This window comes from Phodopus roborovskii, unplaced genomic scaffold (genome assembly GCF_943737965.1).
Source record: "Phodopus roborovskii unplaced genomic scaffold, PHOROB, whole genome shotgun sequence".
Taxonomy (NCBI): Eukaryota; Metazoa; Chordata; class Mammalia; order Rodentia; family Cricetidae; genus Phodopus; species Phodopus roborovskii.
In genome coordinates, this window is record NW_026126416.1 from 4,873,110 (window position 1) to 4,901,059 (window position 27,950).

The 27,950-nt window shown below is 44.0% G+C and overlaps 1 protein-coding gene across 1 annotated transcript in view; it reads left to right on the forward strand.

Annotated features, from left to right (window-relative positions):
* Camsap2 (calmodulin regulated spectrin associated protein family member 2) overlaps nt 1–22,612 on the forward strand; it is a 59,066-nt gene extending 36,454 nt beyond the window's left edge. Inside the window, exons 5-17 of the mRNA XM_051183208.1 lie at nt 2,536–2,677; nt 2,946–3,085; nt 6,377–6,470; nt 8,149–8,227; nt 10,164–10,198; nt 10,898–10,967; nt 11,269–13,456; nt 16,706–16,842; nt 17,350–17,570; nt 19,183–19,255; nt 20,036–20,151; nt 21,129–21,247; nt 21,635–22,612. Coding sequence (XP_051039165.1) covers nt 2,536–2,677; nt 2,946–3,085; nt 6,377–6,470; nt 8,149–8,227; nt 10,164–10,198; nt 10,898–10,967; nt 11,269–13,456; nt 16,706–16,842; nt 17,350–17,570; nt 19,183–19,255; nt 20,036–20,151; nt 21,129–21,247; nt 21,635–21,940 — 3,720 coding nt within the window. The 3' untranslated portion in view covers nt 21,941–22,612. The remainder of the gene's footprint in view (nt 1–2,535; nt 2,678–2,945; nt 3,086–6,376; nt 6,471–8,148; nt 8,228–10,163; nt 10,199–10,897; nt 10,968–11,268; nt 13,457–16,705; nt 16,843–17,349; nt 17,571–19,182; nt 19,256–20,035; nt 20,152–21,128; nt 21,248–21,634) is intronic.
* The last annotated feature ends 5,338 nt before the right edge of the window (nt 22,613–27,950 follow it).

Below are 27,950 nucleotides of genomic sequence, written 5' to 3' on the forward strand. Positions count from 1 at the left end.
GGTCGAGCCAGTTTTGAGGACAGTTTAAAGAATAAGCACCCTTGCTCATTACAAAGTTCACAGACCATTATTACCAATGCCAGTGGGTATGAAGCCTTGCTAGTTTTCGTGCAAGTGTAAGTTGTCTGCATGTTTGAATTATTTTTGGCAGAATTTTTTTTTTTTACCCTAATTGAAGATAACACACTTCACTGTTTGAAAAATCACAAGCTCATCTGTGCCCTCACCAGTATTATACCTAAACTGCGACACTCAGATTTCACCTGATGGTTGATATTTCAGGGTTAAGTGTGGGCAGTTAAACCAAAAAAGTCTCCCTATAGCTCATGATTTGCAGATAACTTATCTGGGAATTGTTTGCTCAGTGGATTTTATATGATATATATAGTCTTAAGGAAATGCTTTGACCTATCACCATAGACATTCATGAGTACACACATAGCATGAGTACACACACACACACACACACACACACACACACACACTCCTTATCCATAAATGCTTATTGACAGAGGAGATAGAAAGGAACTCAGTCCAAGTCTCCTGCTAGATAATCGGAGAGAAGAACATGGATGGCTGTGGAGCAGTGCTCACTACCTGGAAAGCGAGCTTACCACGGACTTTCTTTCTCCTCCTCCCTCCCTCTTCTAAATTATCTCCCAGCAACTCTCCGAAGGATTTTAGGAACGGTATAAAAGTCAGTGATCGAAGACTCTAGGTTAGGCTATGCAAGGTGTCTCACAACTGTAAGACCAGCGTTCAGAAGCTGAGGGCAGAGGGTCGAGGTTTCAAGGCCAGTTTAGGCTGCATTGATATACCCTCGTCTCCCCCAAGGGGAAAAGGAAAGGAAAAGTAGAATCTGTGTAAAGGATGCCATGTAAGTGATTCCTCCCTGAGTACAGGTCATGTGTGAGTTAGATACGGCCTCTTCATGTGTGTCCTGTGCCTCCTGGAGGATTATCATTTCAAAGACTCTAATTGCACCTTCATGTGTTAGGTGTTGTCCAATACGTTTGAAATTTTCTTTTAGTCTCATGAGCATTTTTTCACAGTTGTACTTCAATTTATAAACTGCAGAGGTGAATTAGAGTTCAGATAGAATTCAGATAGAAGAAAAAAATTTAAGCTGTTCTTTTATAAGAATGACACCTATAGCCGGAGAGATGGCTAAATGGTTAGCCCACAATGGTTGGACCACTTGCTTCTTTTGCAGAGGAACCATGTTCAGTTCCTGAGCCCACATGGCAGCTCACGACCCTCTGTAATGAAGATCCAGGGGCCCCGACCCTCTTCTGGCTTCTACAGCTAGACCAGGCACACATATGGTGTACATATTTACATTCAGGCAAAACCCCCGTAAGCATGAAGTCAACGTTTTTAAAATGCCTGCTAAATATCGGTAGCCTATGTAACCATACATTTTGCCAATGAAAGGCTTTGTGCACCGTCAGGAAATCGTAAGCATTATTTTCCTTGCCTGTAGGGAACTACTAGCTAATAACAGCCGGCCTGCACTGATTGCTTCCATGTACCCAGGAGTGAGCATAGCTCTGCGTGACCATCGTCTTTTAAGTCCCCAGTAGAGCTGTGAAGTGGGTTTCACTATCCCCGTTTACCGATAAGGAAAATGAGAAATGAGTGTTTAGGTAGCTTGTCCAAAGTCACAACTAGTAAGTGGCAGAACCCAGATGTAAGTGCAGGTAATTTAGCTTAAGAGTTTTTCTCTTAACTTTTTACAGGGTTTCTCACTTTCACAGGTCTGTCTTAACATTTTTATTTTTATTTTATTTTATTGTTTGGTTTTTAGAGACAGGGTTTCTCTGTGTAGCTCTGGCTGTCCTGGAACTAGCTCTATAGACCAGGCCGACCTCGAACTCACAGAGATCCACCTGCCTCTGCCTCCCGAGTGCTGGGACTAAACCCCAGCATCACACTGGCCTCTGTGTTAACTTTTTTTTTTAATTGTTTGGTTGGTTTGGGGTTTTGGATTTTCGAGACGGGGTTTCTCTGTGAGACGGTCCTGGGTGTCTTGGAACTGCTGGGATTAAAGGTGTACACCCAGCACACCTGTCTTGCCATTGTTTCCAACCCCATCGAGTTATTTTTAGAAAGCTAAGATGTATTTTTGTGAGGGGAGCAGGACCCTGACCCTTGGCTCTGTTCCCTGGTTCTGAAGTCTGGTGCTGTGCGCCCTGCCGTTCAGAGGGCAGACAGAGCAGCATACTCTGGTGCTGTGCCTAGGCTCCAGACTTTCTCTGTGGGTAATACTATCCGGCTGCTCCTCCCCAATTTTGACAGCGCTTCTAAATACTTCTCTGTGGTTCCTTTGCTCTCCAAAAGCTGTAAGTCTTCCTGTAAGAACTTTCAGTCTTGATTAAGTCTAATATTAGAGTAAATAAAATTGTTTCTCCTGATTTATATTTTCTTAATATTATTAAGGACTAGAATCTACAATTCTTGGGGGGTTTTTTGTTTGTTTGTTTGTTTGTTTTCTTTGCATTGCTTGGTATTTATTTAGAACTCTCTGTATTGTAGGCTCGCTACAGGAAGGAACAGACGTTGCTTAAGCAACTGCCTTGCATTCCATTGGTAGAAAATTTGTTGAAGGATGGTACAGACGGCTGTGCATTAGCTGCCCTTATTCATTTTTACTGTCCTGGTGTTGTCCGATTAGAGGGTAAGTATTCCAGGGATACATTTCCGAACTGTGGGTAGAGGGCCAAAAAAAAAAAAAAAAAAAAAAAAAAAAAAATTGAGTATTTAAGAACTAATGAAGGATTTTTTAAAAAATATAATTCTGAGGAAGTTGAGGACTTTTTGTCTAATGGCTGTCTACCATTTATAAATACATTTGCCGAGCAGGTTTTACACAATTGTGTATTTGTATTGTAAGTAGTCATGAAGTGTCCGTGGTTAACGCAAGTCATCCCCTTTTCTATTTGAAGATATCTGTTTGAAAGAAACCATGTCTCTGGCCGACAGCCTGTATAATCTGCAGTTGATTCAGGAGTTTTGCCAAGAATACTTAAACCATTGCTGCCATTTCAGCTTGGAAGATATGCTTTATGCTGCATCCTCCATAAAGGTAAATCAGGTCCTCCTCCTCTGTTCGCCTTTTGATAAGGGTTAAAAGTCATAGCAACAAGCTGGGAGGGGGGGGTGCGTCTCAGTGGCGCAGTGGGCACCGTCATACGCAAGGGCCCAGGTTCAGTCCCCTCTAGAACTAGCCGTAGGAAGGTGTGGCCAAGAAGATCAGGAGTTCAAGGCCAGCTTGAGCGTGGGTGTGAGGCCAGTGGAGATCAGCAGAGAGCCTCTGTCTAAAAATAGTGAGCATAAATAAGAGCTTATAAACTGTCAATAAAGAGCTTGGGGGAGGGGGGCTGCGTTCGTTTGTTTGGTTTTGGCTTCTCCTCTCTCTTTAAGTACCCATTGCCAGCTACAAGTCGTTTACATCGTAAAGGCAACGTAAACACAAAGCCGTGTGTAAAATTGATCTGTTGTCTTGGTGTGGACAGAGTAGTTTATGAAGCATTGGTTTTTGATCACAGGTAAATGGGACAAAAAGTGGAAGTCTTCACTGAAAAGCTGGTGTGAGTGTGTGCTAATTAGTAACCCTGGCTCCCTGCAAACTGATGGGGAGGCATGAGTTGGGTTCGTGCCCAGGACAAAATGAGACACCTCTCAAACTGCAAAAAAAACAGTGATGGAGCTTTGTTATCGTGAAACATTTTTAATTAGAGACCCAAATGAAACACTTTGGCGTGTGTGCATGCGCGTGCATGTGTGTGTGTGCGCGTGTGTGCGTGCGTGCGTGCGTGCGTGTGTGTGCGCGTGTGTGTGTGTGCGTGTGTGTGTGCGCGTGTGTGCGTGCGTGCGTGTGTGCGCGTGTGTGTGTGTGTGCGCGCATGTGTGCGTGCGTGCGTGTGTGTGCGTGCGTGCGTGCGTGCGTGTGTGTGTGTGTGTGTGTGTGTGTGTGTGTGTGTGTGTGGAGTTAAGATAAGGGCAGCCACACCTAGCTTTTGCATCGATGCTGGGGATCCAGCCTTGGGCCCACCATGCCCCACGGAGCCCTCTGTAGCCTCTTTGGTAGATTTAAAATCAGATGTCAGATCTCTTTTTTGCTCAGGGTTACTTAGGCTCTTCAGGGTTCGGAGGGTTCCACGTGATTTTCAGGGTTGTTTTTCTGGTTCTGTAGAGTGTCATTGGAACTTTGATGAGGCTTACCTCGAACCTGCAGGTCCCTTCGGTAATTTAGCAACTGCAGCAATGTTAATTCTGTCACTCCCTGTGCTGCTCGAGTTTAGAAGCTTTAAAATAAGTGATCTTGTGTTTAGTTTGGCTCACAACTTTGGCTCAGAGTTAACAATTTTCTGTTGAGCCTAGTCAGAGTTCCAGTGCTAATCCTACTTTGGAAGAGCTAAATAGCTCTCCTGACTATGCTAGAGCCTTACACTTAGAATTCTTGTTCTCTAGTATCTCCTCTGTCTCCTTTGTCCATTTCAGGATCTCCAAAGGGCAGAGGATAAAGCCAATGATAAAAGCATTTCCAAATGAGGCACTAATCCCTGTGACTCAAATGCTACCCACTCCCTACTCTGACCCACCAAAAGGGAGACCTTATTAATCGTTCTGAAGGTTTACCTACACCATTACTTCCTTTATATATTACTGATGACTTTCTAGCATTTTCTATAAAATATAAGCGCTACTTCTATAATATAAGATGAAAAATTGTCATGCACCTAAGATGTATATTTGTTTTAAAATTGCTAAGGATTTTGGTATTATTCCTTCCTGTCCATTTTGGAGAACAGAATATAGACTTTCAGTAACCAAATAAATAATCCTGGTATTTAGATCATTTTGAGCATGATACAAATATAAAAACAACTTTTTTAAAATAAGTAATTGTCAACAAAATGTCTTTGTTCATGTCCTACATTCTTTGCTTAATTATCACAAGACAAGCTTGGATTTAGCGTACTATTTTGAGGCTCTAAACTCCAGGCAGTTGCCTGGCCCATGTCTCTGAGCACCTGTTTGTCACTTTTAACTTTTAATAGTGGGTATTTAGGAATGCATGGGAAATGAGCAGCGCCTTTTGGGATGTGGCTGCTTTAGAGGATTGTTGGGCATTGCCTGGCCAATTTCCTTTACTGGATCCTAAACGCCACCCAGAAGGCATTGAAGGGCCAGGCTGTGTCCTGGTTGGAGCCTAGCTCCCTTGCAGTGTACTCAATAGACTATTTTTTAAAGGGATAGTCCCCATCCAGAGGCACATAAAGGACTGCTCCTGATGCTGCAAAGTTAGAAATGATCCATCATAATTTAAATGTTTTGTAATATAATTGACCCATTTAAAGGAAGGTAGTTGAAAGTTTTGTTGCTTTTGCTGAAACAGAACGCTCCCTAAGACATTGTTAAGTAACGGTAAAGTCGATAAAAAGAATGTAACTGTGTGTGTATGCATATAAAGAAGTATGTCTAATGCCTAGAGTATTATTCAAAATTAGCAGATAAGCAAGAAAACACCCCATATTCCAGAGATCAAAGCCACCATGAGGAAAACAGGTTTTGCATAGTGCTACTTTTAGAAATTTATTAAATACTTAAAAATTGCAAGTATCCTTCAAATGTATTCTAGTATATAAACCTTATTCTAGTACACTGGGATACATCTAAATCTCACTGCTCAGGTTTCAAGACTGTGAAAAAAAACAAAGGGAAAAAAAATCCAAACCATATATGTGTGTGTATATAAGTAGTTACATATTATACATATAATCCTATAGAACTATGCTTTTGAGAACTCCTTTAAGTTATTTAAAGAATTATTTGTGTTTTCGAATATAAAGATTGTTTTCCTTAATGTTTTCAAAATTAGAAGGATACATTAAATTATGAAACAATATTTTTATATATTTCATGATTATTTCAGTCATGCCAACCTACAGGGTTTGATATCACTCAGCATGTGGAATACTGTTGAATTTAGCATTATCAAATATGGATACAATACTTAACATATTTAATTACTTTTCAAAGAACTCTTACTGTTTCTAACGGTGAATACTCTTCATGCTATTTGTTCGTATTTGCACTAGAAGAAAAGGACATTTGTTACCTCAGAACTCCACGTGGCCAGAGGTAGTGTTGCCTGGGAGGTTTGCTCTGACCTATGACACGAAGTGTCGGAGCTCTGAATATGTGTTTACAGCCAGACGTTTTACCCCAGGGTTAATAAAGCACGGTGAATGTTTTTAACAGTGAGTGAGTGGAATTCAGAGCTGGATTTGAGGGGATAGAGCGTACATGTTCATCGCTGTGGCTGGTTTCACCGGGGGCTTCCTTTAATTTTCTTAACTCTCTTATATAGAGTAATTATTTGGTGTTCATGGCAGAGCTCTTCTGGTGGTTTGAAGTGGTGAAGCCGTCCTTTGTGCAGCCACGCGCTGTTCGTCCACAAGGAGGTAATCGGTCCCTGTACTCTTTTACATAGAGACTTGCTCTTATTATCCTTGGTAAAAGCCTAAATGCTTGAGTAGTTACAGCACCACATTATCTGCAAGAAGCAGAAGACAGCCCGTGTGTTTGGCATCTCATGGTATGGGACTTTAGTGTTAGCTGGGTGCTGTCTTTACATCTTTTGTTCCTATAAGTAGCTTTTATTTCCTATTAAATCCTCTGTTTTTAGCATTATGTTACCCGGACTCCACACTCACATTAGCACTTGACCTTAATCTATAACTTGCATTTTGTTAAGCCATGAAATACTTTGCGGATATGTTTTTTTTTTAAATTAGTGACCTTTTTTATTAGGGTATAATTATGATAAAATTAATAAGGAATAAGAGGGCTGTTGTAGAGACTGGATTGCCCAGTTTAGTGGTGGAGTACTTGCCTCGCTTGCTTACAGCCCCGGGTTCAAACTTCCTCACTTCCAGAAGGCAAAAACACAAAAAAGAATCCCTCCTGGATTTTTCTTTTTCTGGAGCAAATGCCATGTGTAGCACAGTAAAACTGGCTTCCATTTTCAAGTCAAACACATATTCGTACAAGGGGAAAATGGTTCTGAGTTTAGTGTTTCTTCTAAGCTTAGAACTTCCTAAATTATGGGGCCAGTCCTTCCTGCTACAGTGGCCCTGTACCCAGGACAAAATTGCTCTGATCCCCGGTACTTAGCAGCTTCCCTTGGCTCCAGTTTCCCGTTTCTAATCGCTGTAGTTAACTCTACCTTCCCAGAGATAAGAAGGAGGGGGAATATTAGGAAGGGGGGGCGGGGTATAATTGTTAAAGAAAGGCACGTCATCCCGTGAGTATAATCTTACTTTATAAAGTGTGCCGGTCTCGGGCAAGAGTCTGCACATCGTGAGACCGATTGTATTTGATCTATCCTGGTGTCTCAGAACCACTTAAAGCGGATTCTGAATACTGAGCAGTACATAATAAATAGTACCTTGAAGGAAGTTGAGATCCTTCAGGCCATTCATGAAGGTCTCCTAATTGTCATAAGCTGTATTTACACATTATTTTGCAGTTAGTGTGACTCTTCACTTGCACTTTTTGTGATTTTTATCTGTGAAGCGCAGCACTCAACATTGACAAAGCTCTTGCCAAAACCAAGTTGTTTCCCCCTAGAATTACTTACAAATATGTAAGGCTAGATGATATGGGGGGAGTTCTTTTTTTTTTTTTTTTTTTTTTTACTCCTATGAAATTCTGACTATCTTTAATTAACTACTAAATTACCAGCTATTTCATAAAAACCAAAGCTGAAACTGGCCTGGTGTATGTAAAATTTCATGAAAACTTTCACAGGATTAAGTGCTCAGATTTATCCTTGTTTGAATACCTGTATTTATTTTACGGTACCTCTCCCCCCCCCCCCATTAACCTTAAGTGAATTGTAAATTCTTTTGTCCTATGGAAATGATTTAAGGGCACATTTCTGTCAGAAGGAGTTCTTTAAAGAGAACCAGGGCAGTTCTGGGGTCCTAAGCGTGATCCCCAGCACAGAGAGGGGAGTTGGGGGGGAGGACTGTGATTATTTTATAAGTAATTTTAAATGATGACTATGGCTCAGAATGTCTGAAATCCTGTTAGAAATAAATTGAGCATGCAGTTTTGAAGTTTTATCGTTTATTTCAGCTGAACCTGTGAAAGATGTGCCATCAGTCCCCGTCTTGAACAAAGGACACATCCCGGATAGTTCTGACTTCACCTCAAGGTAGAGTCCACAACGCCCTCCCCCCCCAATCTCCATTGTGACTGCTAATGACGTCAGATCATATTTTGACATTAAAAAGGGTTTTCTAATTTTGTACTTGGATTTATACATTAAGTTACAATTACCTTTTCCTCCTTACTAAGGCCTATTTTAATTTACTTTGAAATGAGTATTTCATCATAAACCGGGAGAAAATGTTCTAAGTTCCAAATGAGAAACCTAAAATTAAACTTTTGCTGCGTTGTTCCTACAATTGAGAATTATTTAATAGTGTAACTGGAAAAATGCCGATAGGTGACTCTCAGGCCCCAGGGAACTTTTAAAATTGTATCTGCATTTATTTATGGATGAGCCCATGTGGCCAGATGACAGTTTGTAAGGTCAGTAGTCCTGTGACGACTCCTTCTGGGGAGCAAACTTGGTCATCGGCCCTGACAACTACCTGTACCTGCTGAACTATCTTGCTAGCCCTGGATTTTTTTTATTTTCCCATTATTTAAAAAGCCCTCTTTGAAGCAGGTCTTCCCCACTTACATCAGTTAATTTTTCGTTTCTGTGTTAAAACGCCATGGCCAAAAGCTGTTTCAGGTAGTTTATTTTGGCACAGCAGCAGGTAGCCAGAGCGGGAAGCGTAAAGCTCTCCTCTTCAACTGCAAACACAAAGCAGAGGGCGTGAACCGGAAGAGAAGGGAAGATTTAAACCCTCAGAGCGCACCCCAGTGACATGCTCCCTCACAAGGCTGCCTTCCTCAAAATTCCATAGCTGCCCTGCAGCAACTGGGGCCCAAGCATTCGCGGGTCAGTGGGAGCCTCAGCACACCACTGTTCTGTTTGCTACTTACTTAGTTCTTGAGATGTAGCAATTAAATAAATACAGTATCAAGTCTTTGTTGAATGCTGTACTGTTTTACCCGCATGTGTGTCTGTGTGAAGGTTTGGATCCTCTGGAATGGGAGTTACGGACAGTTGTGAGCTGTTGTGTGGATGCTGGGAGTTGAACCCGGGTCCTCTGGAAGAGCAGCCAGTGTTCTTAACCATTGAGCCGTCTCCCCACCCACTCTTCGTAGAACTTTTGGATCATTTTTGCTCTCCCTGGGAATAATGTGGGCTTATCTACAGGTGTTAGTTACTACACCTAAAATAAAGGTCTTCTGAGTAAAATGCAGGCCCAGCAGCTGCCGCGCCTCCTTGGCTCCTAGCTGACTCAGGAGTGTGCAACACCGAACCTCTGAGAGTCTCAAAATGACACAGTTTACCAGCTTTTTATCATGGTGGCCATTATTTGGGGAAGAAGAAAAGAGCAAACGTATTTTAATAACCAGTTTCCTTGTATTCGGGATTACTCTCTCTGGTATATACAAGCAATGGAACATATTTAGACGGACGGACATCGCAGACATGCTTGGCAACTGTCTGTGTTTATTGACAGTCCTAACAAATTACCACAAAGAAACTGAGAGGCAGGCCAGGCTGCGCACACTGGGGAGAAAGATTCAGAGGGCCCAGATAGCATTTGGTTGGGACAGGCAATCTTCGGTATTACTGTGGAGATTGATTAAGCACAGCACTGATAAGCTCTCTGAGTCTGCTGGCTTGTTCAGAGTCTCAGTTTATAGGAGCTGAAAGACGGTGTTATTGAGTGAGCAGGCTGCTGCCCCTGGTCTGTGATTCACCGCACCTGGAGATGGGATGTGTAACTTCACTTGATGGGGGTGGGCACAGTGGATCTCGTGTCTTTATGAGGGTTTCAAGGTGGAGATCACTGTCACTGGGGTTGGAGGTCTAGAGACTCAGGCTGTGCTGAGAGGCTTGGCATGTCTTCTGTGGGATTTTATTTTATTTATTTATTTTTTTTATAAAAGTGTGTGTGTATAAAGAGAGAGATGTGGTACACTGGGAAGGAGCTATATTTACTGTGTCATCATTTGCCTTTCAGACATGCACGTCCCCAAGCTCAGTCTTCAGCCTCAGGTAATGTATTGAAAAGACCTTTGAGGAGGCCATTTTAAGTAGGCTAACTGGAGAATAAGTGAGAATAAATGTAGACATCTAATCTTTTTCTGAAAAGTGTCTGTTATGTCCATGATGGGTGGTCTGTAGCTCCATGCCAGCCCCCGCCCCCGCCCCCTTTGGTGGTATTAGGGACCTCAGGTAATGCTATGCCAGGCAAGTGCAGTGAGCTGCCTCGCTAGACCCTGTGCGTGCTTTTATTTTGTTCTGGAGACAAGATCTCATAAAAGCTTCTGGTGTCCCTGCCTTGATCTGGGAGAGAGGTGTGCACACAGCACCGTGCCCAGTTAACAGAGGTGTGCCACCATGCCCGGCTTTAATTTTTCTTGAGGTCTCTTTGTATTACCCAAACTAGTCTTGAACTACTAACCCTCCTGCCTCAACCTCCCAAGTGCTAGGCTAGTATTACTGCAGTGAGCTACTCCCAAGTATATGTGTGTTTGCTTGGTTTGTAACAAAATACAATTCTTTACATGGACATACGCCCTGTCAGGGAGGTCGTTTACTGGGGATTGAACCCACAGCTGTTAGCTGTACACTTCACATTCCTCCCCTAAGCTGTGTTGCTGCTGCTGAGACCCTGCTTTCTAGTACCTTGAATGAACTCTCAAATACGTCAAGTGTGTGGTTTCAATGGGTTTTCCTTTCTTGCATTTGAAGGAGGAATTAGAAGGTCTTCATCTATGTCTTATGTTGATGGCTTCATAGGAACATGGCCTAAAGAGAAAAGGTAAGTAGGCAGGGTCATCAGTGCAGTCACGTTACCAGAAATGCCGGTCTTACCTCACTCTGCTTTTAGCCATTAGCCAAGTTGTCAAATCAAAATTTTAATTAGGACTTGACTTGGAAAAGAGTAGCTTAGGGGTATGGCAGCAGTCAAAGGGGCTAATAAAAGGTAGTGAAGTGGTCCGATCTTACCGTGACGTCAGTGAGAGTGTGAAAAGATGGAGGGCGGGCATAGACTTTGAGATCGTTGTTTAACGGTTTTTTAAAATCACTTCTGAAACAGTTTGTCTTTACATCTCTTTTAGAACATCTGTGCATGGTGTTTCATTCGATATCTCTTTTGATAAAGAAGACAGTGCTCAGAGATGCACTCCAAACCGAGGGATCGTCCGCTCTGTTAGTAATGAAGGGCTGACTCCCAGCAACAGCCGTGCATCCAAACACATCAGGAAGAACTTGTCCTTCAAGCCAATGAATGGAGAAGAAGAAGAAGATGATGAAGAAGGCATTGAAGAAGAGCTTCATGCAGACCCTCGAACTGACCTCAAATCTTACATGCCTCTTAACACAAATGAACTAAATTCTAACGAGAATGCTCACTACAGGCTTCCAAACGGGGCTTTGCAAAACCGAGTGCCTCTGGATGAGTTTGGCAATCAGATCGAGACTCCAAGCATCGAAGAAGCATTGCAAATAATTCATGACACTGAAAAGGCCCCTCATACACCTCGGCCAGACCCCATCGCTAATGGCTTCTTTCTTCACAGTCAGGGCCTGAGCATCCTGAACTCAAACATCAAGCTGAGTCAGTCTAGTCCTGATAATGTGACCGACACAAAAGGGACCTTGAGTCCCATAACAGACACTACAGAGGTGGACACGGGCATTCATGTTCCTTCAGAGGATATTCCGGAAACAATGGACGAAGACTCTTCCTTGAGAGATTACACTGTTAGCTTAGACTCTGACATGGATGACGCATCCAAGTTTCTTCAGGACTATGATATAAGAGCCAGCAACCCCAGAGAAGCCCTGAGCCCTTGCCCGAGTACCATCAGCACCAAGTCTCAGCCCGGGAGCAGTGCATCCTCCAGCTCCGGAGTGAAAATGACAAGCTTTGCTGAGCAGAAGTTCAGGAAGCTCAACCACATGGACGGCAGGAGCAGTGGGGGCAGTTCCCAGAAGACGACCCCAGAGGGCTCCGAGCTCAACATCCCTCACGTCGTTTCCTGGGCCCAGATCCCAGAAGAAGCAGGCATCGCCCAGGGACGGGACACCACCCAGCTCTTGGCCTCGGAAGTGGTGCAGCTTAGGATGAGGCTAGAGGAAAAGAGACGCGCTATAGAAGCCCAGAAAAAGAAGATGGAAGCTGCTTTCACTCGACAGAGGCAGAAAATGGGAAGGACAGCGTTCCTAACCGTAGTGAAAAAGAAAGGGGGTGGGGTGTCCCCTCTTCGAGAGGAGGCAGCAGGCGCGGAAGATGAGAAGGTATACACCGACCGGGCAAAAGAAAAGGAACCACAGAAAATGGGCGGACAAAGGAGCAAGTCTCTAGCAGACATAAAGGAGAGCATGGAGCATCCGCAGGGGAAATGGCTCAAATCTCCAACCACGCCCGTGGACCCCGAGAAGCAGTGGAACCTGACAAGTCCTTCGGAAGAGACTCTAAACGAAGGGGAAATTTTGGAATATACAAAGTCCATCGAAAAGCTAAATTCGTCCCTGCATTTTCTGCAACAAGAAATGCAGCGCCTCTCCCTGCAGCAGGAGATGTTAATGCAGATGAGGGAGCAGCAGTCGTGGGTGATTTCCCCTCCACAGCCCTCTCCACAGAAGCAGGTTCGTGACCTTAAGCCTAGACAGGCAGGCCTGTGCTCAGCTGCTGCCCCCTTCTCGTCTGACTCTCCTCGACCCACTCATCCGTCCCCACAGTCTTCCAACAGGAAGAGTGCATCCTTCTCTGTTAAAAATCAAAGGACTCCAAGGCCAAACGAACTGAAAATCACTCCTCTGAATCGAACCTTGACGCCTCCTCGGTCTGTGGATAGTCTTCCTCGATTAAGGAGGTTTTCGCCCAGTCAGGTTCCCATTCAGACACGGTCATTTGTGTGTTTTGGTGATGACGGAGAGCCTCAGTTAAAAGACCCCAAACCAAAAGAGACTAAAAAGGAGCCGTTGGAACCTTGTGACCGGAACCCTGGGGAGAAGGAGACGAAACCTGTTGAGTCGACAGTTTCCGAAGTCTTGTCACAGCCCATCACAGAGACAGTGTGTGTGACGCCAAATGAGGACCAGTTGAGCCAGCCCACCGATCCACCCCCTGACCCTGTTTTCCCGCCCAGCACTCCTAAAAATGTCAATCTGATTGAAGTTTCTCTGTCAGATTTGAAGCCCCCCGAAAAGGCTGATGTACCTGCCGAAAGCTATGGTGGAGAGAGCGATAGAGAGCAATGTGAAGATGACCAGAAAGTTTGCTGCGGATTCTTTTTTAAGGTAACGCTAACCAGTCCAGGTAGTTTAGAGCACCCTCTTAGGACGGCCGCCTGCATGTCTCCTAAGCTGGTAGATACAGTTACTTCTCCAGGAACAACCTCTTTATTACAAGTCAGCCATTACTCGTGGAACGTGCCTAGGCAAGCCCTGCCTTGTCCTCTAGAAACAGTAAGGGACACCGGCTACTCCCAATCTGTAAAAGTACTCATATTGCATCACATATAAATATATTTTAAGGTTTTAGCATTTTTATCGTGTTTTTTAATTTTACACTTATCCGATATCGACTGGGCGAAGTAAAAACGTAGTAGTTTGATATTATCATTAAGATACAGGTCTCTCTCTCAGAGAGCCAAAGCCAAGGCCTTGCATGCTGGGCAGAGCTTTGCCACAAGCTACACTGTCCGCCCCGGAAAACTGCTGTAAAGACAGTCTGAAGAGAGACGTGTACCCGGTCTGTAGGCCATGGCGTTACCTAGTTATACTCTGTATCATAGACCACAGTTTGTTCTTCTATAACTGGAAATGTGTTCTTCCGATTAGTGAAGACACTAAAACATGATCTCTAATCTTGTATCTGTACAGATGAGGAATGTGAGCCTTACTCTTACCCGTTAGATAACAGTAGTTAAATGGGTACTTCAGCCAAATAAATGACAGTGTGATTTCTTCTGAAGGACTTGTCAGGTTCCACTGCTTCTCGGGGTCCACAGGAGTGGTTGGAGACTTGAGCCATTTCCCCTGCGGATGCTCCATGCTCTCCTTTATGTCTGCTAGAACCTAGACAGTGTGACTTCTTGATAGCGAAGATCTTAGAATTTATAAATAAAACCGTAATAATATTAAAGCTTTTTTTTTCCTCCTTGATTATCCATTTTCTTCATCTTTATAGTTTTCTAAATTACCACATGGAAGATTGTTTTCCACAATTAGAAACATGTGCTGTTTATACTTCTTTCTTTCATGGACCGTTACCTCTGACCCTGTAAAAAGCTGCACAGGGCAGATGTCATTAGAAAACGTACCCGGCTTCAGAATTTAACATTTAGATGCCGTGTGCAGTAGTAATGGGTAGAAACGGCAAAGTGAGGTCCTTGGTAGTTTTACTGTTGGCCATTTAAGGTTGTGATTATTTTAAATTTAGCTCAGGATGCTTAGGCTTTTCTTGGCATTTAGAAATTTGGATGTGAGTCATGGTTTGTCTCTTAATCATATAAAACTACCACTTTTTACTTTTTGGGTTTTTTTTTTTTTTTTTTTTTTTTTTTTAATAGACTGCTACTACAGATGCTAATGCAGCAAAGTTTTATGTGCAGGTCTAAAGTCTTTTGATACCCTTGCCCCTTGCCCAGAAAGGAAGATGGGGCTGGGGGAGCTCCAGCATAGGCTAGGCAACCGCCGTACCTTCCTTTCCACAGGGCTCCTTCCGTGTGCTCGCTGTCCCAGAGGTCGCCTCTGGGGCATGGGTGTAACTTCTTGCCTTTACTCATACCCATGCTGTCCTGTTCTCCATGCTCCTAACTGTATCCAAGAGCCAGGCTGCATGGCAGACCCTGTACTTGCATCTAAACGTGGAATGGGAGGGTGATCCTGCATCCTCAGGCATTCTGGGCAAGTCTTTTTAAACTCGCCCAGCTCAGGGACAGGGCAGAACAGCCCATACCTACTAGCCTAGATTTGTTTCTCTCTCATGGTTTCTAGGCCAGAGGTCCTCAACTTGTGGACCCACAGGGGTCCAATATCAGATATCCTGCCTGTCAGACATTTACATTATGACTCATAACAGTAGAAAATTACAGTTGAGAGGTAGCAATGAAGTAATTTTATGGGCAGGGTTCACCACAGCATGAGGGAGCGTTGGGAAGGTTGAGAACCACTGCTCCAGAATGACTGCTCTTTAATAAATTCTGCTCCCTCTAAGACTTCTCGCGCTTCCTTGACTAGTGAGTGCGTCCACCTGTGTCTCTGTGGCATGCCCTGACAGTGCAGCTGTATCCCAGGGTGCTTTGTGTTTCTTTTCCCTTTTCTCCACGTAGACTGTGAATGGCCGGGGGACTGGTTTCTTTCTTCCCAGAGCATCGTGTGTGTGTGCGTGTGTGTGTGCGTGTGTGTGTGTGTGTGTGTGAGTGTGTGAGTGTGTGTGAGTGTGTGTGTGTGAGTGTGTGTGTAGTGTGTGTGTGCGTGTGTGCGTGCGTGCGTGTGTGAGTGTGTGCGTGCGTGTGTGTGTGCGTGCGTGCGTGTGTGTGAGTGTGTGTGTGTGTGAGTGTATGTGTGTGTGTGTGTGTGTGTGTGGTTTGATGGACACAGGAATGCACGTTCGAGCTGATGGGTTCGGTGGTATCATCTGACTTTTTCCATCGATCCTGAGGTCTGTCTCTGGGCTCCCCTGTGAAGCAAGAGGCAAAGGTGCCTGTTGTCTGTGTGATTTAACGCCTGCCATGTCCAGCGCTGTGATGCAAATGTGTTATTAGCCACCAAAGAAGAATCCTCAAGGATTCTTTAGGCCCATGAACGGGTAGTGCAGCTTGTTACTTGCTTCTTGCTTGAATTGTGAAGCGTGTGTAGAAGCCTTCTGGGAACTGAGTGTCCCGGTGGGTCAGTAAGTCAGGGAGGGTTACAGACCACTATTATTTAAGTGTGATTTTTAAAATGGGGGTCAAACTCACCTACTTTAGGTTATTAGAATCAAGGCCAGTTATTTGGGGGCCAGTGACATGATTCATTGGGGAAGGACAGTTGCTGTCAAGCCTGGCAATCTGAATTGGATCCCCGGAAGCCAAATTGTGGAGGGAGAGAACCAAGTTTTGCAAATTGTCCTCTGACTTCCTTGCTTGTGCCATGGCATGAATACTGGGTACACAAGCGCACATACATGTAAGATTTTTAAGCAGTTGTTTTCAGGCCATGAGATGGTTAAAGGGAAAGGCTCTTACCACCAAGCCTGCTGACCTGGGTTCAGCCCCCGGGACCCACGTGATGGAGGGCAGAACAGACTCCAAGTTACCCACCCAGCTCCACACAAGCATCGCAGTATGCGTGACCACACAAACTAAAACAACAACCAAAAGACTTTGTTCTTTTGATGGCCATTAAGGAATCTTTATATTTTCTGAACCGTGTACACATCGGGTAAAGTAGCAATTAGTTCAGACTTTCAGACACGAGTAACTACAAGGTGTGGCTGTGCTAGACGATGAAAATCCTGGGATCTAAAATGCGTACCCTTTTCACCAACCCTTTTGTTCTTAGGATGACCAAAAGGCAGAGGACGACATGGCGATGAAGCGGGCAGCCTTGTTGGAAAAGCGGTTAAGGAGGGAGAGAGAAACTCAGCTCCGGAAGCAGCAGCTGGAGGCGGAGATGGAGCATAAGAAAGAGGAGACAAGGTAAGGACACTGCTGAGCGGTCCCGGGCGACACTCCTCTCCCCCCGCACCCACACTCAGGGGCAGGAGCAGTCTGCAGGTGTGCCATGCACAATACACACCTCTATGCTGTCAACGAGACCCTTCGAATGCGCGGGGGCCGTGTAGCGCAGCTGGGGCATTGCTGACTTGGGTGTTTTTTTTTTTGTTGTTTTGTTTTTTTTTTTTTTAAGAAGTTCAGGGTATTCGTTTTGCTTGTCAGAGTTCTCCAGGAGCCTTAACTTTGAAAATCAGTGTTAATGTCTGGAAGACATTAAAATGACTCAACTGAGAAGTACACACATACACGCACCACCCACGAAGAAAGAAAGATGACCAAAGTTTTAAACGTCCTTAAGCCAACTATGTTTCCTCCCAAGGTTCTGAAATGTAATGTTTCCCTTTTTCTCCCATCAAATGTGTAGCTCTCTCCGATGCCATTTCTGTTCGGTGTGCAAAGTAATCGATTGAGCCGCTTTTGGTTTCTTAGGCGTAAGACCGAGGAAGAGCGTCAGAAGAAAGAGGATGAGCGAGCGCGCAGGGAATTTATCAGGCAGGAGTACATGAGGCGAAAACAACTAAAACTAATGGAAGACATGGACACAGTGATCAAGCCCCGCCCTCAGCTGGCGAAACAGAAAAAGCAGCGGCCAAAATCCATTCACAGAGATCACGTCGAATCCCCCAAGACACCAGTCAAAGGCCCCCCAGGTAACGCCGCTTTCTCCCGAGAAGGCCTGTTCGTAAACACCAGCTTGGTTCGTTGTGCCAACTCGACAGTGCCTGGGTAACACTAAATTGGATACAGTTTGAGGTGATGCATGGCCTCATGCAAAGTCAGAATAAGCAAACGGAATTGTTTATGTAATCTGGATGCATTATGTGTGGTGCATGCGTATATTTAGTAAATGAAATGGGAATGCTAAAAATGTAGTTCACATACTGACTTATTAGAGAGTTCTGCCTGCAGGTGTAATGTCCTTGAGTTATCAGTTACCATTTCTTTCCCTTCTTTTTTTCACTCGTAAGGTCTTTCGTAGCTCAAGCTAAGCTCAGACTCACTGTACAGCCAAGGGTAACTCAGACCTTGTGGTCCCCTGCCTCTGCCTCTGGGATTATAGGCGTGTACCAGCGCCCGGTGATGTAGTGCCGGAGCTTCAGTCCAGGGCGTTGTGCTTCCTTGATTGATAGGCGAGCGCTCCAGCAACTCCGCTACATCCCCTGACGCACTAACGACTGTTTAAATCCTATGAGTGTAGGGTAAATATCCTGTGTGTAAAATGTCTAAGAAACATGCCTGGGTTTCCCTTATCATTGTTCTGGGGGTGAGGGCATTGCACGTGAGATTCTGGAACTCACCCATTGACTGTGTCCCTAACCATTGTTATTGGGTTAAACAACATCAGGTCAAGATTTCAAAAGTCCCCGCCTTTAACATAGAAATAGTCAGTTATAATCCAAAACTATAACTTCGTGAAATTGAGACAATAGATCTTTTAAACTCAACATGCATAGTTTTTAAGCCATTTCATTTAAAGTAGTGCCGTGGAAAATTTCATACAACTCTTACAGTTAGGGCGGAGGATAAAGATGAAGGCCTTGCCTGACATGAGGCTGTAGATTCTATCCTTAGCATCTCACAACTAAACCAGGAACTCCTGTAGTTATTCTGAATCCTAGACTCAATTCTGAGGAAAATAACTGGAATTGATGTTTGCTTTGCTTGCTTGCCTCCTTTTTAGCGCAATCTGGCCTGGCCTGGTGAAACTCTTGATCTGTAATACTGACTGGTGTGTGTGGTGGAAGAGAGGCTGGGAATAGCGAGGCAGCTCCGTGCTCAAGAGCACTGGCTGCTCTTACAGAGGAGTAGGGTTCAGGTCCCAGCACCCACACAATGGTCCACAACCCCCAAACTCCAGCTCCAGGGACCCAACACCCTCTCCTGGCATCACTGGGCACGAGGCGTTCGTGCAGGACGCACATATACATGTGGGCAAAAAACGCATATACATGTAAAATAAAAATAAATCCCAAACTAAGAAACACTGGGAGATATTTTAAGTTAGTTTTGTACATAGGAATTAGATATTACAAAATACGTGTTTCCTTCTCGAAAAATCCTGTTCCCACATTACCTTTAGAGCAGTTAGTTTTATTGTAGCCTGAAACTTGATTCTTAGTTTAAATGGTGACTGTATGCAAGCCCCACATTATGTGTTTAGATTCAGGGCGCTGCTGGTATTTTCTAATGAACAGACTTTCCTTCTTGTGCGTTGACAGTTCTGTTTTGTTCAGGGTCACGAATTCACCATGTTCTTTTTAGTCTCTAGCCTCTCTTTGGCATCGCTGAACACAGGGGACACCGAGAGCCTTCACTCAGGCAAGAGGACACCGAGGTGAGCCCTGGGCTTCTGAGAAAAGAGCGTGCCACTTGCAGTTGTGTGGCAATTTAGATAAAAATTAGAGTTTGAGTTTGCGGCCAGTTTGGTCTGCAGAGTGAGTTTTAGGCCAGCCAGGCCAGCCACACAGGAAACCCTGGCTCGGGGGGCGTGGGTGAGACTTCCTGGTTAAATGGTATGAAACGCGGCCGATAGGATGGCTCAGTGGGTAGAGGCACTTGCTGCAGCATCTGACCTTCTGTGTGGCATGGCATAGGTGCCTCTTCTGGCACAAATACATACAGCGATTATGATAAATGGTCTGTTTACTTTCCAGTCTCTCTTAGAATCTGAATTATTAACACCAATACTTTTATAAGCTGTGAATGCTAATACTATTTATATGCAAATAGCAATTATATGCAAAGATATTGCTAACATGACCGATTAAATAATGGAAACAGAAAAATAAAATCTGTCTTCCCATTGAAGACAGTGGCATTACACTAAATCCTACTAGTAGCTTGCTGACTGGACTTTCACATTTTGGGGCCCTCGTATCTTGTCCTCTCTGTGGCGTGTAGACCAGACAGGGTCAGTACTGCCTTCAGCTACAGGACTCACATCAGCAGAGCTCTTCTCTGGCTCTCAGGATCTCAGTCTTGTCGTCCTGTTACCATTCTAGCGTGCAGGTTGCCAGTTTTCATACGGAAAAGGTTCATCCCAGAGGCATTTGACGTGTGCCCTAGAGAAAACACAGTGTTAGCACCGCCTCATCTGCTGTCCATGTTTGTTTAGGTCAGAGTCTGTAGAAGGCTTCTTATCTCCAAGTCGCTGCGGCAGTCGAAATGGTGAGAAAGACTGGGAAAACGCATCAACGACTTCTTCGGTGGCTTCCGGAACAGAATACACAGGTTGGTGTGGACATTTCAGGGGAGCCCTTTAATTTAATGCGCTAATGAGCACAGGTAGGGCCCAGCTGCTGTTCTGTGAGAACTGGAATTACCACACTCAGCTGTGTGCCTTTGTGACACTTGGCGGGTGAGGGGGGTTGTCTTTCATTTGCCTGTCTCTACCTCACTAGAATGTGGGTTCTGGGGGTTGAACTCACACCCTTGTGCTTGCAAGACAAGTACTTACTGAGCTATCTCCCAAGACTACCTTTTCCTGCCTTCCTCCAAGCTAAAGCTAAATTTGGTGGCTTATACCAGTAACCCCAGTAATTGTGAGGTTGAGGGAAGAGGATGGCCATGAGTTTGAGGCCAGCCTGGACTGCATAGTCATTTCCAGCCAGTCTGGGCTTACGGAGTGAGACACTGTCTCAAGAAAACAAAACTAAGCTAAAAATGACTCTTGGTCCCTTTATATCCTAATCTTAATAGTCAGCAGTCCCGCCAGCCTGGAAAGACTGAAGAGACTAACAGTTACAAGCAGTATCTTATTCCAACACTGCCTTCATGGGACAGCATCACCAAGTCACAAGAATGTCCCCCAAATGTGTCCTTGTGTGAATACAGCCATGTTGTGGCTGGAGTGTAGCCCCTAAAAAGACCATAAGAGCTGGACATGGTGGCGCACACCTTTAATCCCAGCACTTGGAGGCAGAGGCAGGCCTCTGTGAGTTTGAGGCCAGCCTGGTCTACAGAGCAAGTTCGGAAGGAAGGAAAGAAGGAAGGAAGGAAGGAAGGAAGGAAGGAAGGAAGGAAGGAAGGAAGGAAGGAAGGAAGAAAGGAAGGAAAGAAGGAGAGGATCCATAAGAAACTTCAAGTCCAGAGTTTGTTTTTCTCTTGCAAGTATAACCAGTCTAGGGGCAGCCACATCCTGGAAACTTGGTAGCGTTTCTGTCTTGGAAATGTCCTTTCTATACCTGTTGTAAATGTTTTCACTACAGGACCAAAGCTTTACAAGGAACCAAGTGCCAAATCCAATAAGCACATAATCCAGAATGCTCTAGCTCACTGCTGCTTGGCTGGGAAAGTAAATGAAGGTCAGAAGAAAAAGATACTAGAGGTAAGCACGTCCTCATGAAGATGAAATTCAGTAGGCCTTGAGAACTTGAGGGTCTTCTGGGCCAGTGCGGGGAAGGCTCTGGCGGGCTGAGGAGGGTCTGCAGCGATGTCTTAGTATTAGGTGGAGGGTCTGCAATGATGTATTAGTATTAGGTGGAATGTTCTGGAAGACCTAAAGGCTTAATTAAACTGAGTAGAGACTTGAACAGTCTTGGTAGAACACAGTGTACAAATGGTCCCTAGGACTGCCAGAAACAGTAACATGAAATGTGATTTTAAAAATGTCATAAATTTTAACCAAGAAATATGAACAGTTATATAAAAACTCAATAAAATGGTGTGGCTTTATAGTTATCTTTTTTTTTTTTTTTTTTTTTCTGTTCTAAAGGAAATGGAGAAATCAGACGCCAACAACTTCCTAATCTTGTTCCGGGACTCAGGCTGTCAGTTCAGATCTTTGTATACTTACTGCCCAGAAACTGAAGACATCAGTAAACTGACTGGGATAGGCCCTAAATCTATCACTAAAAAGATGATTGAGGGACTATACAAGTACAATTCTGACAGGAAACAGTTTAGCCACATACCTGCTAAAACTTTATCCGCTAGTGTGGATGCAATTACCATTCATAGCCACCTATGGCAAACCAAAAGACCAGTCACACCCAAAAAGCTCTTACCTACTAAAGCATAGGAGGCGGGAAATGCTCGCTTCAGAACCTTTGTGGTAAGTTTGTACTTCATCTTTCCTGCCCATAGAAAACCTTTCTAATTGCCAACAAGATTTTTATCAGTTAAAACTGGACCTTACCCCTGTTGTTGTGAACAACTGGAATGTACGCAGTGTTTGGAGTGCAGAAGATTCTCCTAGGGATAAGGCCGAGTGATGAAGGGAATGCGTTTTGAATCACAGACAGAGGTTTGTGGGTGTCCGGGCTCGACTGCCTGGTGTTCGAGACCTTGAAGCACTGAACCCTCAGACACAGTGGGACTTAGGCTTGAAATGTGGCTGGATGACGGATTATGTGTGCACATCGTCAGATGGTTTTTGGTGTTGTTCCCTCTCTCTCTCCTGGGTGTTTATTCTAAGCTGCCTTTGTGTTTTTCTTTCATGTGGGCATCATGGAAGTAGGAAGTTGACTCTGAGAAGTAAACTTGCACCTTTCTTACGATGTTAAGAGAAACACTAGTGTTATGTTTTACAATAGCCGTCATGTTTTCATGGCATTCCTAAGTAATTACCTTCTCTATTTATTATTCACACAAGTATTAACATTTTTGTGTTACATAAGGAGGTGTAAAGAGCTGCTCCTGGGCTCCCTGCAGACCACACACACCTTACCAGTGTCTTGTAAGAAGCTGCTGATTAAATAAATAAGTGCCGTTTTTTTTTTTTTTTTTTTTTTTTTTTACCAATTCTGGCCAACTCAGAACAATTTAGATTGTACTTTTAACAACAATAACAGCAACAGCAACAAACCACTTTCTTTTAAAGTGCGTCACTTTATAAGCTGGCAGAAGTGAGTGTCACCTTTCAGTATGAAAATGTGAGGCCTCCCGGGCACTTCTCAGGAGGCCTTCATACTTGTAACCGATATAGGAGCTGTATCTAGGGTTTTTAAACATACACAAAGGGCTACATTTTGATTTGAAAGTAGCTTCGTGTTCTTTTAGTTGTGGTGGGTTTTTCCTTCTTTTGAATCCCTTTCCAGTGGGACAGCTTAGATTAGGACACACTTGAAAAGCTCCACTACACCAGAGGGTGGGTTGGGGGGACCCTCATTCTCAGGAAAAGACTTGAATGGTTGATTTTGTGACCCCTGTTATGTTTCAGTGTGACAACTGTAGGCGGAGGGGGGGGGACGGGAGGGGGTGGGGCGGGGGGAGAGACATATTGTTTATAAATGAGAGAGTGGTTTGTTTTCTTCCATGGGATATGGAGACGAAAATATGTACATTTCTCTAATTGAGCTGTTTAGAGAGAGGGCCCATGTCTCATGTGATGTATTTACTTACTTAAAAGGAGAGTGGAATGGGATGTCTCTGAGTTGTACTTTACTATTATTATAGGGCCTTTAGGTATCAGTGCATCTGGGTTTTCAACATTTTCTCAAATGCTGTCAATATTTTACTGTAATTTATGTTCTTATATTTATGTATATTTGTTAAAACTGTAAAAAAAAAATTTTCACGGATTTTTTTTTTTCAAAACCAGTGCAAAATGTATGTTATGTGTAGCTCAAAACTATTTGTGATCTACTGCTTGCATGTAAGAGACCAGGATATGTAACTCTTATATTTTAAATGTATACATACTATGTATATATGAATATTAAAAATGGGGAATTTCACATTTTACCTTTCAGACACCCAATTTTTATTACAATTAGAAGGAAATGGTCAAACAAATATATCCTTAGGATAAGACTAGTTTAAAAATTATGAACAAACCTAATCAAAATGAAGTGAATAATAGACAAAGGAATTTAAAGAGCATTTTATATTACTAAACATGGTCTTTTTCCCTATCAAAGCGGCCTTCTTGCTGTCATCTGAGTATTGAATAAAGGAAAGTTAGCTGCAAGACAATGGAAAACTAACGGACACTAACCACACCTGTCTCTGTTCTTAAACTGCATATCCAGCGGCTGAACGAATGCCTAGTGTCTGAAGGTAGGCGGTGAGCATCACCACGAAGCTCATTGCTCTCAGTATATTTTACTTTATTAATGCAAGAGGAACACAGATATATTTCTTTAGTCTGCAGATTTTTTTTTAATTATGGTGCAGCTTTTTAAATTATGTTTTAAAATTATACATATGAAAACATACCATTCCATAAAGTTTGGAGATCATTCTGTCAATCTTACTGAAACACAAGTGTTGTCATCGTTGGAGGTCAAGTGACCATGATAATTAAGTCAACTTAAATTGCCAAATCCTTACCATGGTAAGCAGTCAACTTCTGCTACTCAACACAACTTCTGAAGTTTTTAATTCCTCACAGTTTCTCGGTTTTACGTTTGGAGGACTGTTGCAGTTTTTATTTGGCCGCCGTGGCTCCGTGGGCAGTGTGCAGTGTGCTAACTGTCCACTCTGAGCACTGCAGGTGATACATGGCTGCCCGTGCTATCAGACTTGCTAGCTCCTGGTTCAGTGTGGTCCCCTTTATTTGAATAAAAGCATGGCACCAAACGACTCTGATTCTTCAATAAAATGTGTGTCTTGTCTTGTGTTTGGTAAAATTAATTTGGACTCGGGAGCATGCGTCATGGAGTTTTATTGTCTTTTAGCCTATGTTCAAGTTTAATTATTTGAATATTTACTTACAAGAAGTAGTTTTTAATATTAAACTTTATTTGAACACCTCTCCGGGTGATGTTAGGAAGTGTTTATGTTTCTATACTTTGCCCAGGTATTATGTATGCCTATGTTCCTCATTATTCTTTACAGCATCTCCAGTGAGCGGATGAATGTGTGGCTAGAATACTCTTGAGTCTATAGGGTGGATTGTGATCCTGGACCTTTCTCTAGGTTTTGCTCATTTTATTTATTCAGCTGAGGGCATTAAAAAAGTTGATAGCTAAAAACAATCTTCATGCATAATTATGTACCTGAAGAGACTCAGGCATTGGCATGAGCTGTACTTTTTTGTAAGATACTTATTCCTCAGAATACAATTAACACTTCCACAATATTCTCCAGTATCTTAATTTTCCAGAATAAAAACATGTGCTCCTAAAAATGGGGTGTGTCAGAGAAATAAGCCATGGTGCTTCCTTCCCCTAGCTAGCTAACAAGGGAGCGAACGTTGCTGGGACAGAGGAAACTACTCCGTGGTGAACAGGAACCCACATCTTCATTTCTAACCTCTACACAGATAACGAAGAGTAAGATCCAATGAGTCAAACAGCTGCAGTCCTGCAACTCGGGAGCCAGGAATTGGGGGAAGAATCTGAAATGAGTGACACTCCTCCATCATTCCGTAGAAACAGTGCTGCGTGCGTGCGTGCGTGTGTGTGTGTGTGTGTGTGTGTGTGTGTGTGTGTGTGTGTACACCTTTGGGCATGTTGACCTCCTCAAAGCACCTTGGTGTCCCTGTGTCTGGTGCTTAGACACCAAAACTTAGTGTCACTGTGCTATATAAGCTACTTCATCCACAGGTGCCCTTTATTTGTTATAAAAACACAGGAGAGAGGCTAGAGAGATGACTCAGTGGTTAAAAGCACTGACTGCTCTTCCAGAGGTCCCCCAGTTCAATTCCCAGGAGGTAGCTCACAGCTGTATGTGACCCCAGTTGCAGGGAATCTGGTGTTTCCTGGCCTCTGGACACCAGAAGCCCCTGCCAATTGAACATGGAACAGATCAAAACCCAGTGGTCAGTAAGCGTGCGTAGTTGTTTTAACATCCTCATCCAGGAAAACTGCAAATCAAAACTAAAATTGCATCTCATGCTAATCAGAGCAAATACTAGGCTAATGCCTGCCTTAGTTTCCTAACAGAAGAATCTTAATCTCGGGCAACCACCAAAACCTCCTCGTTCTCACTGCCACCGAATAGTGGCCAAGTGCTTACAGCTCATTCTTAGTACCTAACCCTAACCTAGCTTAAGCTAACCTAATCCTAACGCAGCTGAACCTAACCTAACTCTAATCTACCCCAACCTAGCTTAAGCTAACCTAATCCTAACCCAGCTGAACCTAACCCTAACCCAGCTGAACCTAACCCTAACCCAGCTGAACCTAACCCTAACCCAGCTGAACCTAGCCTAACCCAGCTGAACCTAACCTAACCCAGCTTAACCTAACCCTAACCCAGCTGAACCTAACCTAACCCAGCTGAACCTAACCTAACTCTAATCTACCCTAACCTAACCCGAATCTACCCTAACCTAGCTTAACCTAATGCTTAACCTAGCCTAACTCTAATCTACCCCAACCTAGCTTAAGCTAACCTAACCCTAACCCAGCTGAACCTAACCTAACCCAGCTTAACCTAACCTAACTCTAATCTACCCTTAACCCGAATCTACCCTAACCTAGCTTAACCTAATGCTTAACCTAACCTAACCCTAATCTACCCTAACCTAGCTTAAGCTAACCTAACCCTAACCTAACGGAACCCTAACCCTCCACGCTGTCTCTGTGAGCTCAGGTGTCAATCAGCATGTCCTCCCGGCTGCTCAAAACCGTGATAGTGTTTGTAAACGTCAGTCCCCACAGTTGGCCTCAGAGGCCTCAGGCTAACCCAGCTCACCTCCCAGCATGGACAAACCACGGGGAAATGCTTCAGCCATACCAAAACAAAGCTAAGACATTCCAAGCTGTCACAGAACTGGTTGGGACTCCTCCGTGTTCATTTTATTGTCGAGCACTTTCGAGGACTACATGGAGAGCTGAGGGACTGGTTGGTTTGGCTGCTGGGAACCCCTGAGAAGTTCTGTTTGTCCACACACGTCTTTAGAAACCCTCCAATATTGATGAGGCTTTGCTGCAAGTAGCTAGAATCTGCGCTAACCTGTGAAATCACTGAAAAGGGTTGGTGGGTGGGTAGTGAGTAGCCCAGAAGCTTCTGACAGCACAGTGATCACCATCAAAAGAAAATGTTATTTCCTCTCCAAACAAATTCTGGGGACATTTTTATATCGAGGGACTTCCCTGCTGCTTGTTTTAAATTTTCTGGTTTCTTTAAACCTAAAAAAAAAGCCCTTACATTGCAGAAAGACAGTATCATGGTATCACTTTCCTTGAAAGCTACCTTCCTCCCGAGTCTCCAGTTCTGCCCCTGATCTCCCCCACCCCGTGTCCTCCAAGGGCCACCAAAGATGTTTGGGGTAGATGTGGCCCTGGTGCAGCCACCCAGCTGCAGGCCACAAGGGTTTCAATGTGACTCATCCCCTAGGCTAGAGCCTAGTGCTCATGTCTGACTCAGTGTCCGTTCCCAGCTACCCCACATTCAGTACCTGAAACTTTCTAAAACAACTGAACATCTGAGATGTTTAATATGAGGGCCAGACACTCGCCTGTGTGTGGCAGCCATCTAGGGCGGTAAGACATCTGGGCAGGACCAGAGAGGCCATCATCTATAGCCTGTGCCCCTCAATACACACACACACACACACACACACACACACACACACACACCTGTGAAGGACCTACCCAACAGCAGTGAGTAGAGGATTCCTCACTGCCAGTTCAAGGTGCATCACTGGTATACAAACGCAAAATAGGGCTTTGCTTGGTTTTGCTCACCCTTGAGATTCAATTCTAACTTCCTTGTCGACTGCTCAACTTGGTGGGGTACAAGCTATGTTTCAATCCTTCTAGCAGTTTCTCTTCATCGTCCAGTGTTTGGCCCTGGGCCATTCACTCATCAGGATGAATGACACCCGGTTCCATGAACTGTGGTGGTCAAGTCTTGAAGATTCCTGGATGAGGTGTCTCTGTGGACACATTCCACCAGCTGCTGCTGTGTTCAAAGAGAACGCTGTCCTGGAAGGGAGAAATAGTACTTGCAGCAGGAGGAAAGGAGCTGATGACCCTGCCAAGCACTACAGCAAACCCCATGGCCCACAACCACCTGTAACTAGTTCCTGGGGACCCAACAGCTTCTGGGCTTCTTGGGCACACACAGTGACATACACATGCACAAAGGCACTCACCTGTACCCATATAAGTTTAAAACTAATGGCCACAGAACTCAAT